Below are 20,940 nucleotides of genomic sequence, written 5' to 3' on the forward strand. Positions count from 1 at the left end.
GGCACCCAAAAGTAAATGGTTCGATTCACACCCTTATCAGAGAACATCCCTGGTCATCCTTACTGCCTCTGATCTGGTGGACTCACTAAACACACATGCATCGTTTATAAATGTTGTCTGAGTGTTAGAGTATGCCCCTAGCGATCTGTACATTTTTTTATTGTGTTGTCTGGTTTACTTAAAATAAGGAATTTTTACTTTTACTTTTGATACTTATGTACATTTTTAGCAATTCCATTTACTTTTAGTACTTAAGTATATTTCAAACCAAATACTTTTCGACTTTTAATCAAGTAGTATTTTACTTGGTGACTTTCACTTTTACTTGAGTCGTTTCCTATTAAGGTATCTTGACTTTTACTCAAGTATGACAATGAAGTACTTTTTCCACCACTGGTTTAATGTTGTGTTGTGTAGTGGCTTTGCTGGAATGCATCTCAAACAATTTGTTGAGTTTGCCCCACTAAGATGTACATGCTAAAATCATCACTGGCAGAGCAACTAAAATCCCCCTGTTCAATATGAAAACAAAGAAACAAGGAAATTACAATAGCTTCAAACTGAATGCTTTATTTTTGTGGGAAATGATTATATAATGAGATAATAAGCATTAAAAAGGATTCCATCCATCTCTATGAATAACCTCTGAAGCAAGATCATTAAGATCAGTGATTACTATTGACAGAGATAAAGTACTGAAAAGTATAGTTAGAGTAGTAGGTTTTAGAATGAAGGATTCTTATGAACTGATGTTGGGCATTCTCAAGCAGAAGGCTGTTCCAGAAAGAGAGATCAATGAGTTAGCAAGTGAACTTTGGACAGATCCCGAACGGCATTCAGATGCAGAGGAGAGGCTAAGGTGTGCACACCATCGTGACTCCAGACTTGGAGACCACCCAAAGACGGCCCAGGTCGTAGGTCACGTGGCCCATGTGCATGCACATAGGGATATTGCTCCATCCGGTGCCCTCTGGTTTACTGGCTGTGATGCCGTCTCTGTGTTGAAGAAAGAGGTTCATGTTTTAAAGCTTATCCATTTCTTTAACTACATCCATTTTTGGACTGTAATAATTGAATATAGCCATAGATTTTTGAAGAATATAACTTCTTCCTCTTGAGCTTTATTCAACCACATCAGAAGCTAAAATGTAAGCTTTTCCTCAATTGTTTGTAAACAATGTTATTGTAAACAAACAATGTATAGCTTTAAAAAACATGTTAAATTTGTTGTTTTTTTACAAATAATTGATCTGTCTTTGCATCCGTAGCTCCATGTATGAATTTGAGAGTGATTACATTTCTCTAACTATATTCCTGAGCTGTTTACCAAAACAAGTGGTGGGGTGTCTGGGAAGTTGTTGTTTTTATCCCAAACTGTAGCTTTACAGGACATCCCACTCTTACATACTTTATCGTACAATGTCTACACATTTCTTTATAAGTCCTATAAGTTTAGATCGGATTATATTTGACTGATTTTATTCATGTATCTACAGTATTTTAGTTGCTTCACAAAGCATGTACAGTAAGGATAATAATTATAATTAAAGGTATACCATTATTATACACATAGTTCAGTAGTAACCTTACCTGGTATAAACTTGGCCTACAGAGTTGACCCCAAAGACACCACCATCAGTTGCCACCTCAATCATGGAAAGCTTGCCGCCAATGTGACTCCACCCGTTGTTTTGACAGTCTTGATTCAGCTGAAAACAAACAGATTCAATCAGTGTTTCAGGACAATTACAACAGTTATAATATGAAACCGTTTTAGAATAACTGACACTCTCCATCCTCTACTACTCTGCTCCAGCTCTCACACTCTTTCCCAGATCTTACACTCATTAAGTAGATATCATCATTCTTGTTGACTGCCCAGCACCCAAAGGGTCCACAGCTGTAGTACTTCACAGCTCCTGGCAATCCTGTCCATGGAAGAGGTGAGCCTGGACCCTTGTAGCCAACTGTGGCACTACGTGTCAGACAGAATGGAGTATCGTCCATGTTGGCCCCCACAATAAACTGTTCACCTCCAGCATCCAACTGTTTCAGAAGGCCTGAAGACCACAAAGAGAGACAGACAGACGGACAAGCAAACAAGGAGCACATATCTGTGAGTACTTCCAAATGACATACAAGTTTACAATTTAAAATCTTTTCAACAGCCTGATGGTATCAGGAAAGCTAAGAAGCAGGTGTCCTCTGGATAAATATTGAGTAATTCTCTCCACTAACCTGCAGCTTGCACCCAGTTACCGGCCACATACTTGTAGATTGCATAGTCCTTGTTGACACCCCAGATCCCTGCTGGTCCTACAGTGATATGCTTCAGGGAACCAGGCAGGCGGATCCATTTATCACCTACCAGGTAGTAGGGGATTTGACTTGTGTCTGTTGCAACCACTTGTCCCAGTCCTGCATCGATCTGCATCAGATTCTTGATGTTTACTACCTCCTGACAGTCCCAGGCTATGGAGACAAAGACGTGAGGAGAGCACACAGCCAACAAGGAGGATGACATTATGGAGCGAACTTGATGATCAATTCCAAGTTGATCAAGCATGTTTCAGATGATGGTAACTTACCATGACTGATGGTCAGGAGACATTGGACCAATAGGACGGCTGCAGTCGCTCTCATGATGTCTCTGTAGATCTACAGTATACGTTTGGTTGTAAGCCAGACTTCAATTGTCCCCTTGCAAGACTTTGCACTTTTATAGTGTTGTGGAAAATATTGAATCAAATAATTCACCAATACCAGAACTTGTGAATTTATTACAAAGTAACAGAGCCGAGCAATTCCATGGAACAACTGACTCTTCATTCTTAGTACTTGGCTTTTATACAGTCTCATCCTTACATAAGTGTCACTCCACTTTACGACTCTTGTTGTCTTACTTAGTTTCCATTCTCTTATTGGCTCAGACATTGGGGCATCGACTCTATTGGTGACGTGCCATGCACACTCCTACTTGTGCCTATCACTGTATAGCTAATGTTCCTGTCCAAAAGTCTATACAAGTTCAGGTCGGTGTTGTCTATGTATGAATAGCCCATATGCGTGTCCAAAAGCTGAAATAAATCATTCACTCTACTGTTATTCTGACATTTCATATTCTTAAAATAAAGTGGTGATCCTAACTGACCTAAGACAGGGAATGTTTACTAGGATTAAATGTCAGGAAATTCATTTCTCTTTAACAAATGATCCATGTGGACACCCCTTCAAATTTGTGGATTTGTATCAAATCAAGCAAACAGCCATGCAATCTTCATAGACAAACATTGGCAGTAGAATGGCCTTACTGGAGAGCTCAGTGACTTTCAACCTGGCACCGTCATAGGATGCCATCTTTCCAACAAGTCAGTTCATAAAATGTCTGTCCTGCTAGAGCTGCCCCGTTCAACTGTAAGTGCTGTTATTGTGAAGTGGAAACACCTAGGAGCAACAACGGCTCAGCCGCAAAGTGGTAGACCAAACAAGCTCACAGAAGTGGACCACCGAGTGCTGAAGCGCGCAGTGCGTAAAAATCGTTTGTCCTCGTTTGCAACACTCACTACCGAGTTCCAAACTGCCTCTGTAAACAACATCAGCACAATAAATGTTCGTTGAGAGATTCATGAAATGAGTTTCCATTGCCGAGCAACCGTTCAGAAGTCTTAGATTACCATGTGCATTGCCAAGTGTCGGTTGGAGGGGTGTAAAACTAGCCGCCATTGGACTCTGGAGCAGTGGAAACGCGTTCTCTGGAGTGATGAATCCCGCTTCACCATCTGGCAGTCGGATGGCGGATGCCAGGAGAACGCTACCTGCCCAAATGCATAGTGCCAACTGTAAAGTTTGGTGGAGGAGGAATAATGGTCTGGGCCTGTTTTTCGTGGTTCGTGGGTAGGCCCCCTAGGTCATGTAGTGTATGTAAAGCAATTAGCCCTGTATGCACACTGAAACGGACCAAGAAGGTGGTGTATTTCAGGATGTGGTCTCAAGATTGTGTATCATGATAAACAGCCTGTTGTGTGTTTGATGTCTCAGGGGTTGGCTACTCTAACAAAAGATTCATACAGGACAAACAAACACTGTTTATCCATGCAAAGGCGACCGCAGTCTCTTGCCGCTTTGTTGTTATGGGGTACTGTGTTTGTAGATGTTGTTTTGTGCCGTCTGCTTTGCTTAATATAAGGAATGCAAAATGAGTTATACTTTTAATTTTGATACTTAAGTATATTTAGACTATTACTCAAGGACCATTTTCTGGGTGACTTTCACTTTTACTTCAGTCATTTTCTTTTAAGGTATGTTTACTTTTACTCACGTATGGGTACTTTATACACCACTATCGGAGTATTACTTTTACTCACGTATGGGTACTTTATACACCACTATCGGAGTATTACTTTTACTCACGTATGGGTACTTTATACACCACTATCGGAGTATTACTTTTACTCACGTATGGGTACTTTATACACCACTATCGGAGTATTACTTTTACTCACGTATGGGTACTTTATACACCACTATCGGAGTATTACTTTTACTCACGTATGGGTACTTTATACACCACTATCGGAGTATTACTTTTACTCACGTATGGGTACTTTATACACCACTATCGGAGTATTACTTTTACTCACGTATGGGTACTTTATACACCACTATCGGAGTATTACTTTTACTCACGTATGGGTACTTTATACACCACTATCGGAGTATTACTTTTACTCACGTATGGGTACTTTTACCACACGTATTACTTTTACTCACGTATGGGTACTTTATACACCACTATCGGAGTATTACTTTTACTCACGTATGGGTACTTTATACACCACTATCGTATTACTTTTACTCACGTATGGGTACTTTATACACCACTATCGGAGTATTACTTTTACTCACGTATGGGTACTTTATACACCACTATCGGAGTATTTTTACTCACGTATGGGTACTTTATACACCACTATCGGAGTATTACTTTTACTCACGTTTACTTTATACACCACTATCGGGTACTTTACTTTATACACACCACTATCGGAGTATTACTTTTACTCACGTATGGGTACTTTATACACCACTATCGGAGTATTACTTTTACTCACGTATGGGTACTTTATACACCACTATCGGAGTATTACTTTTACTTTTACTTTATACACCACTATATATTACTTTTACTCACGTATGGGTACTTTATACACCACTATCGGAGTATTACTTTTACTCACGTATGGGTACTTTATACACCACTATCGGAGTATTACTTTTACTCACGTATGGGTACTTTATACACCACTTTATACACCACTATCGGAGTATTACTTTTACTCACGTATGGGTACTTTATACACCACTATCACGTATTACTTTTACTCACGTATGGGTACTTTATACACCACTATCGGAGTATTACTTTTACTCACGTATGGTACTTTATACACCACTATTTATACACCACTATGGGTACTTTATTACTTTTACTCACGTATGGGTACTTTATACACCACTATCGGAGTATTACTTTTACTCACGTATGGGTACTTTATACACCACTATCGGAGTATTACTTTTACTCACGTATGGGTACTTTATACACCACTATCGGAGTATTACTTTTACTCACGTATGGGTACTTTATACACCACTATCGGAGTATTACTTTTACTCACGTTTACTTTATACACCACTATCGGGTATTACTTTTACTCACGTATTACTTTATACACCACTATCGGAGTATTACTTTTACTCATATGGGTACTTTACACCACTATTTTACTTTTACTCACGTATGGGTACTTTATACACCACTATCGGAGTATTACTTTTACTCACGTATGGGTACTTTATACACCACTATCGGAGTATTACTTTTACTCACGTATGGGTACTTTTACACCACTATCGGAGTATTACTTTTACTCACGTATGGGTACTTTATACACCACTATCGGGTATTACTTTTACTTATGGGTACTTTATACACCACTATCGGAGTATTACTTTTACTCACGTATGGGTACTTTATACACCACTATCGGAGTATTACTTTTACTCACGTTATACACCACTATCGGAGTATTACTTTTACTCACGTATGGGTACTTTATACACCACTATCGGAGTATTACTTTTACTCGGAGTACTTTATACACCACTATCGGAGTATTACTTTTACTCACGTATGGGTACTTTATACACCACTATCGGAGTATTACTTTTACTCACGTATGGGTACTTTATACACCACTATCGGAGTATTACTTTTACTCACGTATGGGTACTTTATACACCACTATCGGAGTATTACCTTTTACTCACGTATGGGTACTTTATACACCACTATCGGAGTATTACTTTTACTCACGTATGGGTACTTTATACACCACTATCGGAGTATTACTTTTACTCACGTATGGGTACTTTATACACCACTATCGGAGTATCGGTACACTATAATTACAAGTACCCTTCAACATCCATTTCATTATAACTAGCCAAATCCTGTGTAACTCCTAGTAAATGCATTGTACTTATGCAGATTTTACATTGTCACGGTCGTCTTATGTCTTATGACGACCGTCATATGTCTTATATACAATGACGGCCTACCAAAAGGCAAAAGGCCTCCTGTGGGGACGGGTGATTAAAAATACAAATAAATTAAATACAAATATAGGACAAAACACACATCCCGAAAGAGAGACAACACTACATAAAGAGAGACCTAAGACAACAACATAGCATGGCAGCAATACATGAAAACACAGCATGGTAGCAACACAACATGACAGCAGCACAGGGTACCAACATTATTGGGCACAGACAACAGCACAAAGGGCAAGAAGGTAGGGACAACAATACATCACGTAAAACAGCCACAATCTGTCAGTAAGAGTGTCCATGATTGAGTCTTTGAATGAAGATATTGAGATAAAACTGTCCAGTTTGAGTGTCTGTTGCAGCTCGTTCCAGCCGCTAGCTGCAGCAAACTGAAAAGATGAGTGACCCAGGGATGTGTGTGCTTTGAGGAACTTTAACAGAATGTGACTGGCAGAACGGGTGTGTATGTGGAGGATGAGGGCTGCAGTATATATCTCAGACAGGGGGGAGTGAGACCTAAGAGAGTTTTATAAATAAGCATCAACCAGTGGGTCTTGCGACAGGTATACAGAGAGGACCAGTTTACAGAGTAGTATAGAGTGCAGCGAAGTGTCCATTGGTGGCAAATCTGATGGCCGAATGGCAAAGAACATCTAGCCGCTCAAGAGCACCCTTACCTGCCGATCTATAAATTATGTCTCCATAATCTAGCATGGGTAGGATAGTCATCTGAATCAGGGTTTGTTTGGCAGCTGGAGTGAAAGAGGAGCGATTACGATAGAGGAAACCAAGTCTAGATTTAACTTTAGCCTGCAGCGTTGATATGTGCTGAGAGAAGTGCAGCCTACCATCTAGCCATACTCCCAAATACTTGTATGAGGTGACTACCTCAAGATCTAAACCCTCAGAGGTAGTAATCACACCTGTGGGGAGAGGGGCATTCTTCTTACTTCACCACATGACCTTTGTTTTGGAGGTGTTCAGAACAAGGTTAAGGGCAGAGAAAGCTTGTTGGACACTAAGAAAGCTTTGTTGTAGAGCGTTTAACACAAAAATCTGGGGAGGAGCCAGCTGAGTATAAGACTGTATCATCTGCATATAAATGGATGAGAGAGCTTCCTACTGCCTGAGCTATGTTGTTGATGTAAATTGAGAAGAGCGTGGGGCCTAGGATAGAGCCTTGGGGTACACACTTGGTGACAGGCAGTGGCTGAGACAGCAGATAAACTATTGTCTGTCTTTCTCTTTGAGTCAACTACCCACTACATTTTATGCACAGCAGTGCTAGTTAGCTGTAGCTTGTGCTTTCAGTACTAGATTAATTCTCTGGTCCTTTGACTGTGTAGACAACATCTCAGTTCATGCTGCAAGAGCTCTGATAGGTTGGAGGAAGTCTTCCTGAAGTCATCATAACTACTGTGTTAAATACAAATTACTACTAATGTACCCAGAGGAGGACGGAAGTTAGCTGTCCTCCAGCTACACCATTGTACTACCCTACATAATGCTGTTGAGACTACTGTAGAACTTCATTTAAAAACAGTGTGTTTTAATCAATTATTTGGTGACGTGAATATATTTTGTATAGTTTTATCTGACAAGGAGAGTCCAGGATGTGTGTGTGGGTGGGTGTGTGCGTGCGTGCTGGTGGGTGCGTGCTGGTGGGTGCCTTTAGCATAACAGGGTTGCTGGGGAAAAGCTCAATCGATCCTGAGAGAAAGAGATTTTTGCAGTTTGCTCCTGCTCACCTCAGAAAACGGTTACTCCTGTTGGGTTGGGAGCGGGCGCAGAACCACTCCTCTCGCTCTCCCCTGTGATTCAGATTGTATCTCAGATGGCACCCTACTTCCTGTATAGTGCACTACTTTTGACTATAGCCCTATAGACCCTGGTCAAAAGTAGTCCACTACAAAATATAGTGTGCCATTTGGGACGCAGATTCAATGTGCTGTTTCATCTCCTCTCTCATCTCACCTCGTCTCACCTAATGCTGGGCACAGCCACATGATCACGGCAGACGGGAGGGACTCAATAACAGGCTTTGCTACTCTTGCCAACACTCTTACATCCTTTCTCCCTAAACAAGCCTCCTGTCCCTCTTTAGGTCTGGTTTTTGTGGGATAAACGATACAGGGACACTATGTATTATACGGTTTCATACACAACATGAAGAGGATAGCAGCACACGAGATGAGGCCCATCCGCGCTACTCATCGGCTCTTTCCCAATTCATCTTTCCTCGGTTCCTCACATCCTCTTTCCTCACTGCATCCTCAAAGCGCATTGGAGAAAAGGGCTTAGAGGAGGGACCTTGGACCTAGGCGAGGAATAACGGAAAGATGAATTACGACAGAGCCATTGTGTAGCCATTGGATAATTTAGGCCAACTATTTCCTGCCTGTGCTGGTGTCACGTTCACACAGGATGTTAACTGAGATGGAGGATGCTGCTTAGTTATCACAGGGAGGGGAAGGGTCTTCGGGGAGGAGAGGGGTCCTCGCAGCATGGAGGGGAGGTGATGAGTCAGCACACATTCGTGTCTGAAAAAGCCTTACCAAAACAGAGCAAAAACTATATCTGTGGGTTTTGGGGTGACCTTTAAAAGAATTCCCTCGGCGGTATCAGTCTGCGGAGTTGAGAGGAAAAGCCTTTTTTTGTCTGTGTTTGAACTATCTCAAGGGAATTGATGCGACAGAACGGAATAGGTTCTCTCTTGCTGTAACCTTGTGTGAAAAAAAGCTATCATTCTGAGATATACAGTATATGAATTTGTGTGGGGGAGCATTGATGTGAGGTAGATATGTTATAGATACATGACTGTAGAAGCGCTAAATATAATATAGCCAACATACATTCAGAGTGCAAATGATTGAGACTGACAACTGTGGTAGGACTGAGGTAAAAACCTGTTGTCCCTGGTGCCATTGCATCAAAGTACTGCACGACTGACCATGCACATAATTGCATCACTGTGTTGTACAGTGCAGTTTGAGACAGACACTGAGGGAGCAGACAGCTGAGGCATAAAGGCTGAGAGCCACCTAGTGGTCGACATTCTCAGCACATACAGCTGCAGTACAGCAACTCTATCAAATGTTATATGTCCAGTGGTGGAAAACGTACCCAATTGTCATACTTGAGTAAAAGTAAAGATACTTTAACTTGAGTCATTTTCTATTAGAGTGAGTAACCCAGTAAAATACTACTTGAGTAAAAGTCTAAAAGTATTTGGTTTTAAATATACTTACTTGTATTAAATGTAAATGTAATTGTTATAATATACTGAAGTACTTTACACCACTGCATATGCAGAGACATAAGGGCTGAGAGCCACCTAGTGGTCAACATTCTCAGCACATCCATCAAACGTCATATGCCAGTAACTGTCCCACTCTCTGAACCCTATGCTTGTACTCAGTGTGGAAATCACTGAATTCTAAACTTATCTTAAAGGGGCTAGTATTGTCCATGAGTGAGGACCCCACCAAGACCTAACTTGTCCTCATTTGCAAATATTACACAGCCATTACACACTGCTTCCGATCACTGCGAAGTTTCACTTCGTTATGGGAGGTCACGTCCATAGCCCGTTGATATACTGGCATGAATAATATGAATTATGCAAGTCATTCTAGAGAGTGTGGCAAGTACCATCTATGTCAATGTGGTTCTGGCCACTCAGCAAATGCATTCTGGTTATTAGCTAAATAAACTCTATATTAGTTTATTATACAGTGCCTTGCGAAAGTATTCGGCCCCCTTGAACTTTGCGACCTTTTGCCACATTTCAGGATTCAAACATAAAGATATAAAACTGTATTTTTTTGTGAAGAATCAACAACAAGTGGGACACAATCATGAAGTGGAACGACATTTATTGGATATTTCAAACTTTTTTAACAAATCAAAAACTGAAAAATTGGGCGTGCAAAATTATTCAGCCCCTTTACTTTCAGTGCAGCAAACTCTCTCCAGAAGTTCAGTGAGGATCTCTGATTGATCCAATGTTGACCTAAATGACTAATGATGATAAATACAATCCACCTGTGTAATCAAGTCTCCGTATAAATGCACCTGCACTGTGATATTCTCAGAGGTCCGTTAAAAGCGCAGAGAGCATCATAAAGAACAAGGAACACACCAGGCAGGTCCGAGATACTGTTGTGAAGAATTTTAAAGCCGGATTTGGATACAAAAAGATTTCCCAAGCTTTAAACATCCCAAGGAGCACTGTGCAAGCGATAATATTGAAATGGAAGGAGTATCAGACCACTGCAAATCTACCAAGACCTGGCCGTCCCTCTAAACTTTTAGCTCATACAAGGAGAAGACTGATCAGAGATGCAGCCAAGAGGCCCATGATCACTCTGGATGAACTGCAGAGATCTACAGCTGAGGTGGGAGACTCTGTCCATAGGACAACAATCAGTCGTATATTGCACAAATCTGGCCTTTATGGAAGAGTGGCAAGAAGAAAGCCATTTCTTAAAGATATCCATAAAAAGTGTTGTTTAAAGTTTGCCACAAGCCACCTGGGAGACACACCAAACATGTGGAAGAAGGTGCTCTGGTCAGATGAAACCAAAATTGAATTTTTTGGCAACAATGCAAAACGTTATGTTTGGCGTAAAAGCAACACAGCTCATCACCCTGAACACACCATCCCCACTGTCAAACATGGTGGTGGCGGCATCATGGTTTGGGCCTGCTTTTCTTCAGCAGGGACAGGGAAGATGGTTAAAATTGATGGGAAGATGGATGGAGCCAAATACAGGACCATTCTGGAAGAAAACCTGATGGAGTCTGCAAAAGACCTGAGACTGGGACGGAGATTTGTCTTCCAACAAGACAATGATCCAAAACATAAAGCAAAATCTACAATGGAATGGTTCAAAAATAAACATATCCAGGTGTTAGAATGGACAAGTCAAAGTCCAGACCTGAATCCAATCGAGAATCTGTGGAAAGAACTGAAAACTGCTGTTCACAAATGCTCTCCATCCAACCTCACAAATTTCAGTCTCTCAATGTGCAAAACTGATAGAGACATACCCCAAGCGACTTACAGCTGTAATCGCAGCAAAAGGTGGCGCTACAAAGTATTAACTTAAGGGGGCTGAATAATTTTGCACGCCCAATTTTTCAGTTTTTGATTTGTTAAAAAAGTTTGAAATATCCAATAAATGTCGTTCCACTTCATGATTGTGTCCCACTTGTTGTTGATTCTTCACAAAAAAATACAGTTTTATATCTTTATGTTTGAAGCCTGAAATGTGGCAAAAGGTCGCAAAGTTCAAGGGGGCCGAATACTTTCGCAAGGCACTGTATATACCCATGTGCTTTACCTTTCTGCTTCAGATTCCATCAGAACAACCTTCTGCAGTATGTTGAATTCTGAGTCCCCCGTTCCTACTGGCATACACACAAAATATCAAGAGGGGTCACTGTTTTTTAATTAACCTCCCCGCAACACGGCAGACTACAAACCTGCACCATGGCTACTGAACAAGATGAGGTGCTATTATTGTCATTTGCTGTGGGTGAAAGGTCATTAGAATGTTGGCTGTATGACGCACCAGGGCTCTGTGGGTTCTTCTCTTATCCATAACACAACAACAACAACCCTATGGACCGGAGCAGAGAGAGTCTACAGTAACAACAACCCTATGGACCGGAGCAGAGAGAGTCTACAGTAACAACAACCCTATGGACCGGAGCAGAGAGAGTCTACAGTAACAACAACCCTATGGACCGGAGCAGAGAGAGTCTACAGTAACAACAACCCTGTGGACCAGAGCAGAGAGAGTCAACAACAGTAACAACAACCCTATGGACCGGAGCAGAGAGAGTCTACAGTAACAACAACCCTATGGACCGGAGCAGAGAGAGTCTACAGTAACAACAACCCTATGGACCGGAGCAGAGAGAGTCTACAGTAACAACAAACCCTATGGACCGGAGCAGAGAGTAACAACAACCCTATGGACCGGAGCAGAGAGTCTACAGTCAACAGTAACAACAACCCTATGGACCGGAGCAGAGAGAGTCTACAGTAACAACAGTAACAACAACCCTATGGACCGGAGCAGAGAGAGTCTACAGTAACAACAACCCTATGGACCGGAGCAGAGAGAGAGTAACAACAAATGGACCGGAGCAGAGAGAGTCAACAGTAACAACAACCCTATGGACCGGAGCAGAGAGAGTCTACAGTAACAACAACCCTATGGACCGGAGCAGAGAGAGTCTACAGTAACAACAACCCTATGGACCGGAGCAGAGAGAGTCTACAGTAACAACAACCCTATGGACCGGAGCAGAGAGAGTCTACAGTAACAACAACCCTATGGACCGGAGCAGAGAGAGTAACAACAACCCTATGGACCGGAGCAGAGAGAGTACAGTAACAACAACCCTATGGACCGGAGCAGAGAGAGTCTACAGTAACAACAACCCTATGGACCGGAGCAGAGAGAGTCTACAGTAACAACAACCCTATGGACCGGAGCAGAGAGAGTCTACAGTAACAACAACCCTATGGACCGGAGCAGAGAGAGTCAACAGTAACAACAACCCTATGGACCGGAGCAGAGAGAGTCTACAGTAACAACAACCCTATGGACCGGAGCAGAAAGAGTCTACAGTAACAACAACCTTATGGACCGGAGCAGAGACAGTCTACAGTAACAACAACCCTATGGACCGGAGCAGAGAGAGTCTACAGTAACAACAACCCTATGGACCGGAGCAGAGCAGTCTACAGTAACAACAACCCTATGGACCGTAGTAGAGCAGGCTACAGTAACAACAACCCTTTGGACTGGAGCAGAGCAGTCTCAAAGACAGACAGTGTACCTACCATGGAGATCCTATAATCTTACTATTAAAAACTGGGTGGTTTGAGGTCTGAATGCTGATTGGCTGAAAACTGTGGTATATCATACTGTATACCATGGGTATGACAACACTTTCTTTTTCACTGCTCTAATTATGTTGGTAACCAGTTTATAATAGCAGCAAGGCATCTTGGGGTTTGTGGAATATGGCCAATATACCACAGCTAATAGCTGTATCCAGGCACTCTGTGTTGCATTGTGCATAAAAACAGCCCTTAGCTGTGTTATATTGGCCATATACCACACCTCCTCGGGCCTTATTGCTTAATTATACAGTAGGTGTTCTGTTTAATTCTGTGGTCTCAGCAGAGTCCAAACCGGCAAAAGATCTTTGATAGATTCACAACTCAATGCAGTCATCTTAGCAGGGGGCCTAGTTGTGACACTGGCAGTGGATGAGATATATATATATATATATATATATATATATTGTTGTGAGGATACAGAATCAATAGACCATTTATTTTGATATTGCCCTCGGGTAGCCTGTTTCTGGTCTCAGGTTCAGGAATGGCTGAAAACGCATAGCATTGATCTAAAATTGACCCTAGAAATAGTACTGTTAGGAGATCTGGAGAGACCTGGTCAGTCAATTACTAATATACTAATACTCTTAGTAAAAGTATTTGTCTTCAACTCGCAATCTGTGGATTCTATTCGATTAGATAGATTGAAATTGTATGTTAAACATCACAGCATAGTTGAAAGATATGTGTTGCGTATAAACCCGAAGTGTGCGGCCAGCAGAGATAGATGGGATGGGCTGAGGGTGGCCAGCAGAGATAGATGGGATGGGCTGAGGGTGGCCAGCAGAGATAGATGGGATGGCCTGAGGGTGGCCAGCAGAGATAGATGGGATGGGCTGAGGGTGGCCAGCAGAGATAGATGGGATGGGCTGAGGGTGGCCAGCAGAGATAGATGGGATGGGCTGAGGGTGACCAGCAGAGATAGATGGGATGGGCTGAGGGTGGCCAGCAGAGATAGATGGGATGGGCTGAGGGTGGCCAGCAGAGATAGATGGGATGGGCTGAGGGTGACCAGCAGAGATAGATGGGATGGGCTGAGGGAAGCTGAGGGTTGGGATGTGGAATTGGAGACAAGTGGGAGTGGAGTTGCTGTGTGAGAGATAGAATGATGGTCAAAGATAAAAGTAAAAAATAGAAAAAAAGGGTCAAAATAAAACATAATAAAAAGTACATTTGAATGACACTAAGTGGCAGTGTGCAGGTGTTTCTACACATGCATATACACACACTCTCATTCAAATAAACACATACAAGAACACACACATACATGTAATAGTGCCAGACATGTGCACACATTGCTGTTATGATTTTAGTTGTCCTTGATGTCCTTTGTTTAAATAAAAAATAGTTTAATGTCATTTTGTTTTTGCATTGTTGTTTGCTGTTTTCTTCTGTCTTTTCATTTTTTCTCTTTAGTTCTCTTGGTTGTTGGTGCATTGGGAGGCGGGGGGGGAATGGAATTAATTGCATTTTTTAAAAGTTTTCTTCCTGGGGGGGACTGTGCGAGGGGTCTCGAATGGTTGAGGGACAGCTATTGGGGAATTGTGGGGGGATCTTGGAGGGTTCGGGTTCATGTTTTTTGGCCTGGTGGTAGATCGGTCAACATGCCCTTGAGCAGGGCATTGACCCTGGATGCTTCTGTGTGTCGCTCTGAATGGGAGTCTGTTGGATGCCTGGTGTGAGGTGGTTGTTGAGCAGCTTCACTGCAAGTATATTGCATGTTTCGAATATTCAATAAAAATGTAAAATGTAAAAATTAAAAAAGAACAGCCCTTAGCCGTGGTATATTAGCCATATACCACACCTCCTCGGGCCTTATTGCTTAATTATACCGTAGGTGATATGTTTAAGCAGACTCCAAACCTGCAAAAGATCTTTGATATATTCACAACTCACTGCAGTCAACTTAGCAGGTGACCTAGTTGTGACAGTGGCAGTGGATGATATATATATATATATATATATATATATATATATATATATATATATATATATATATATATATCATCCATATATATATATATATATATACAGTGGGGCAGATTAGAAGAAGATTGGGAGAATGTCATATGGTCAGTTGAAACCAAAATATAACTTTTTGGTAAACTCAACTCGTCATGTTTGGAGGACAAAGAATGCTGAGTTGCATCCAAAGAACACCATACCTACTGTGAAGCATGGGGGTGGAAACATCATGCTTTGGGGCTGTTTTTCTGCAAAGGGACCAGGACGACTGATCCGTGTAAAGGAAAGAATGAATGGGGTCATGTATCGTGAGATTTTGAGTGAAAACCTCCTTCCATCAGCAAGGGCATTGAAGATGAAACGTGGCTGGGTCTTTCAGCATGACAATGATCCCAAACACACCGCCCGGGCAACGAAGGAGTGGCTTCGTAAGAAGCATTTCAAGGTCCTGGAGTGGCCTACCCAGTCTCCAGATCTCAAACCCCATAGAAAATCTTTGGAGGGAGTTGAAAGTCTGTGTTGCCCGGCAACAGCCTCAAAACATCACTGCTCTAGAGATATGCATGGAGGAATGGGCCAAAATACCAGCAACAGTGTGTAAAAACCTTGTGAAGACTTACAGAAAACGTTTGACCTCTGTCATTGCCAACAAAGGGTATAAAACAAAGTATTGAGAAACTTTTATTGACCAAATACTTATTTTCCACCATAATTTGCAAATAAGTTCATTAAAAATCCTACAATGTGATTTTCTGGATTTTTTTTCTCATTTTGTCTGTCATAGTTGAAGTGTACCTATGATGAAAATTACAGGCCTCTCTCATCTTTTTAAGTGGGAGAACATGCACAATTGGTGACTGACTAAATACTTTTTTGCCCCACTGAATATATATACATATATATAAAGTGTCGCCAGCACGCATGTATGCTGTAGAAGCGAACTGATAGCTTGCCAGAGTATTTTAAATTCAGTGCAGAAACTCTGTCTGGCGTTGGGGAAATCAGGGGTGAAATGGAGCCCAGGCCTGATGGACCATTACATTGTAATGTTATCTTGCATGCAGCGCTGGGTTTAAAGTGTCCTGACTGTAGGAGTAGTAGAGGCCCAGCCACAGGCAAGCTCTGATACATAATATAAATGTTTACCTTAACAGCCTACACAGGGTGACTGCAAATTCCAGCAAATTGTATCATTCTTGTTTTTGCTTCACCTGGCGTTATGTGAAAACAAAAACATTGTGTATATGTACCTGAGTGTGTAAAGGAATGGCCCGAAGCGACGAACATCAGGGAAGAAAAGTGATGTGGCCATGGAAATGTGCAGCTGTGAATGAAGCAGGCCCCAACCACACTACTGCACTAGCAGTGCACCTGGAGATTAGTAGCCAAACAGAAATGGATAGGACAGTCCAGACTAATGCCAGATGGACAGCTCCATCTTTAGCCAATGCGATCCTGTCTAATTTGGGGGTTTTGTGCAGAATTATAATTATAATTGTTTGGCTAATAATGAAAAAAATGTTTTTTTTTTAAATGGACCTGTCTATTACAAATGCCCGAAGCGATATGTGGGCCCAGTCCATCTCTGTCCGAATACCATCAGGACATGGACACATGATAAATAATGAACAAAATGTCCAACATTGTAAACAGAGGATGTTGCTAGGATATTTTGTGGAATTTCCAGCCTTAGACTTGGGCAGGGGGCAGTGTTCTGGAGATAATAACATTTGGCTGTAAGGGATGAAATCACCAAGGCTCGGTCAGTGAAAATTACAGCCCTGTTTTATCACAGACCTGGGTAAAGTAATGAGGCAGATGAAGATGAAGAGGGGAGGTTGTTCTCTCCATCTCTCCACGTCCTTTACCTTTCTTCTGCACGAATAGAAACTGGGGACATGTTTCATATGGGAGTCAGGGTAAGATGAAAACCTTGAGTACATTGTAGCAGGAAATCCATAGGATCAATACTAATTCTCTCCATAACAAACACTCAGCTATACTCATCAGTTTTGCATTGTGGTTGATGTGGATCAGTTAATGTACTGGTTCTCAAACTGTTCCATCAACTAAATGAGATCATGGAAAGCATTATTTGTCTAACTACAGGGAGACATACAGTGAGAGAAAAGTATTTGATCCCCTGCTGATTTTGTACGTCTGCCCACTGACAAAGAAATGACCAGTCTATCATTTTAATGAAGGTTTATTTGAACAGTGAGAGACAGAATAACAACAACAAAATCCAGAAAAACGCATGTCAAAATGTTATAAATTGATTTGCATTTTAAGAGGGAAATAAGTGTTTGACCCCCTCTGTAAAACATGACTTAGTACTTGGTGGCAAAACCCTTGTTGGCAATCACAGAGGTCAGACATTTCTTGTAGTTGGCCACCAGGTTTGCACACACCTCAGAAGGGATTTTGTCCCACTCCAGATCTGATACTCCACATGAGATGGTTCACGTCAAGTCAAAAGCACTCATTTTTGCAATGAATCACTATTCATAAAATGTCTTGGAGTAAGAGTGCTGAGCTATAATCAGTTTTACCTTGAGATCATAATTAATAAGATTATAAACAGGGGAGGCTGATCCTGGGTCAGCACTACTACTATGCGAAGCTTAATTAATACAGTCCTACAGCTTTGATAGGGTCTACATCTCAGTCAATTCCTCTTTCATTTGAAAAGGACAAATGGTAACACTTCATTCATTTTATGCTTACAGTCTGATAACTCCTTCAAATAAATCCTGCTCCCTATGGGGTCATGAAAATGATTCATACTTCATGTTTGGTAACACTTCACGAGGTGGCAGGTAGCTTAGTGGTTAGAGTTTTGGACCAGTAACTGAAAGGTTGCTAGAACAATTCCCTGAGCTGACAAGGTAAAAATCTGTTGTTCTACCCCTGAACAAGGAAGTTAACCCACTAGGCTGTCATTGTAAATAAGAATTTATTCTTAACTGACTTGCCTAGTAAAATAAAATAAAAGTATAATATTGAGCTAGCTGCCTGACAACAGGAGAGAGGGAGAGAGTAAGAGAGGAGGGCGGGGGTTAGAGAGAGAGGGAGAGAGTAAGAGAGGAGGGAGGGGGTTAGAGAGAGAGGGAGAGAGAGAGAGATGAGGAGGAGAGAGGGAGAGAGTAAGAGAGGAGGAGGAGAGAGGGAGAGAGTAAGAGAGGAGGAGGAGAGAGGGAGAGAGTAAGAGAGGAGGAGGAGAGAGGGGGAGAGAAAGTGAGGAGGAGGAGAAAGGGGAGAGAAAGAGAGGAGAGAAAGAGAGGAGGAGGAGAGAGAGAAAGAGAGGAGGAGGAGAGAGGGGGAGAAAGAAAGAGAGGAGGGAGGGGTTAGAGAGAGAGGGAGAGAGAGACAGAGGAGGAGGAGAGAGGGAGAGAGTAAGAGAGGAGGAGGAGAGAGGGAGAGAGTAAGAGAGGAGGAGGAGAGAGGGAGAGACTAAGAGAGGAGGGAGGGGGTTAGAGAGAGAGGGAGAGAGAGAGAGAGAGAGAGGAGGAGGAGAGAGGGAGAGAATAAGATAGGAGGAGGAGAGAGGGAGAGAGTAAGAGAGGAGGAGGAGAGAGGGGGAGAGAAAGAGAGGAGGAGGAGAGAGGGGGAGAGAAAGAGAGGAGGAGAGAGGGAGAGAGAAAGAGAGGAGGAAGAGAGAGGGAGAGAGAAAGAGAGGAGGAGGAGAGAGGGGGAGAGAAAGAGAGGAGGAGGAGAGAGGGGGAGAGAAAGAGAGGAGGAGGAGAGAGGGAGAGAGTAAGAGAGGAGGAGGAGAGAGGGAGAGAGTAAGAGAGGAGGAGGAGAGAGGGAGAGAGTAAGAGAGGAGGGAGTAAGAGAGGGGGAGAGAAAGAGAGGAGAGGAGACAGGGGGAGAGAAAGAGAGGAGGAGGAGAGAGGGGGAGAGTAAGAGAGGAGGGAGGGGGTTAGAGAGAGAGAGGGAGAGAGTAAGAGAGGAGGAGGAGAGAGAAGGGGGAGAGTAAGAGAGGAGGGGGGGGTTAGAGAGAGAGGGAGAGAGAGAGAGTGGAGGAGGAGAGAGGGAGAGAGTAAGAGAGGAGGAGAGAGGGAGAGAGTAAGAGGAGGAGGAGGAGAGAGGGAGAGAGTAAGAGAGGAGGAGGAGAGAGGGGGAGAAGAGGAGAGAGGGGGAGAGAAAGAGAGGAGGAGAGAGGGAGAGAGAAAGAGAGGAGGAAGAGAGAGGAGAGAGAAAGAGAGGAGGAGGAGAGAGGGGGAGAGAAAGAGAGGAGGGAGGGGGAGAGAGAGAGAGAGGAGAGAGAGAGAGAGAGAGAGAGGAGGAGGAGAGATGGAGAGAGTAAGAGAGGAGGAGGAGAGAGGGAGAGAGTAAGAGAGGAGGAGGAGAGAAGGAGAGAGTAAGAGAGGAGGGGGGGGTTAGAGAGAGAGGGAAAGAGAGAGAGAGGAGGAGGAGAGAGGGAGAGAGTAAGAGAGGAGGAGGAGAGAGGAGAGAGTAAGAGAGGAGGAGGAGAGAGGGAGAGAGTAAGAGAGGAGGAGGAGAGAGGGAGGGAGAGAGTAAGAGAGGAGGAGGAGAGAGGGGGAGAGGGGGAGAGAAAGAGAGGAGGAGAGAGGGAGAGAGAAAGATAGGAGGAAGAGAGAGGGAGAGAGTAAGAGAGGAGGAGGAGAGAGGGAGAGAGTAAGAGAGGAGGAGGAGAGAGGGAGAGAGTAAGAGAGGAGGAGGAGGAGAGAGGGGGAGAAGAGGAGAGAGGGGGAGAGAAAGAGAGGAGGAGGAGAGAGGGAGAGAGAACGAGAGGAGGAAGAGAGAGGGAGAGAGAAAGAGAGGAGGAGGAGAGAGGGGGAGAGAAAGACAGGAGGAAAGAGAGAGGGAGAGAGAAAGAGAGGAGGAGGAGAGAGGGAGAGAGAAAGAGAGGAGGAGGAGAGAGGGAGAGAGAAAGAGAGGAGGAGGAGAGAGGGGGAGAGAAAGAGAGGAGGGAGGGGGTTAGAGAGAGAGGGAGAGAGAGAGAGAGAGGAGAGAGTAAGAGAGGAGGAGGAGAGAAGGAGAGAGTAAGAGAGGAGGGAGGGGGAGAGAGAGAGGGAAAGAGAGAGAGAGAGGAGGAGGAGAGAGGGAGAGAGTAGAGAGGAGGAGGAGAGAGGGAGAGAATAAGATAGGAGGAGGAGAGAGGGAGAGAGTAAGAGAGAAGGAGGAGAGAGGGAGAGAGTAAGAGAGAGGAAGAGAGGAGGAGGAGAGAGAGGGGAGAGAAAGAGAGGAGGAGAGAGGGAGAGAGAAAGAGAGGAGGAAGAGAGAGGGAGAGAGAAAGAGAGGAGGAGAGAGAGAGGAGGAGAGAGAGAGAAAGAGAGGAGGAGAGGAGAGAGGTAAGAGAGGAGGAGGAGAGAGGAGGAGAGTAAGAGAGAGGGAGTAAGAGAGGGGGAGAGAGGAGGAGAGGAGACAGGGGGGAGAAAGAGAGGAGGAGGAGAGAGGGAGAGAGTAAGAGAGGA

At 43.1% G+C, this 20,940-nt stretch overlaps 1 protein-coding gene across 1 annotated transcript; it reads right to left on the minus strand.

Annotated features, from left to right (window-relative positions):
* Positions 1–550: 550 nt before the first annotated feature.
* LOC112241298 (fish-egg lectin) lies at positions 551–2,840 on the minus strand. The gene is made up of 5 exons (XM_042317081.1): positions 2,589–2,840; positions 2,239–2,472; positions 1,843–2,060; positions 1,591–1,709; positions 551–996 (listed from the first exon to the last, which is right to left on the minus strand). Exons 1-5 carry the CDS (start codon positions 2,641–2,643, stop codon positions 855–857), a joined length of 768 nt encoding a protein of 255 aa, XP_042173015.1. The 5' UTR covers positions 2,644–2,840; the 3' UTR covers positions 551–854.
* Positions 2,841–20,940: the final 18,100 nt, after the last annotated feature.

This window comes from Oncorhynchus tshawytscha, unplaced genomic scaffold, assembly GCF_018296145.1.
Source record: "Oncorhynchus tshawytscha isolate Ot180627B unplaced genomic scaffold, Otsh_v2.0 Un_contig_172_pilon_pilon, whole genome shotgun sequence".
Classification (NCBI taxonomy): Eukaryota; Metazoa; Chordata; class Actinopteri; order Salmoniformes; family Salmonidae; genus Oncorhynchus; species Oncorhynchus tshawytscha.

Excerpts from the sequence above, each read along its gene's own strand:
- LOC112241298 (XM_042317081.1), bottom strand. The coding sequence starts at position 2,643 with ATGAGAGCGACTGCAGCCGTCCTATTGGTCCAATGTCTCCTGACCATC. Across the intron at positions 2,473-2,588 it reads TCTCCTGACCATCAGTCATG|CCTGGGACTGTCAGGAGGTA; the intron begins GTAAGTTACCAT and ends TTGTCTCCATAG. Across the intron at positions 1,710-1,842 it reads ATGATATCTACTTAATGAGT|CTGAATCAAGACTGTCAAAA; the intron begins GTAAGATCTGGG and ends GTTTGTTTTCAG.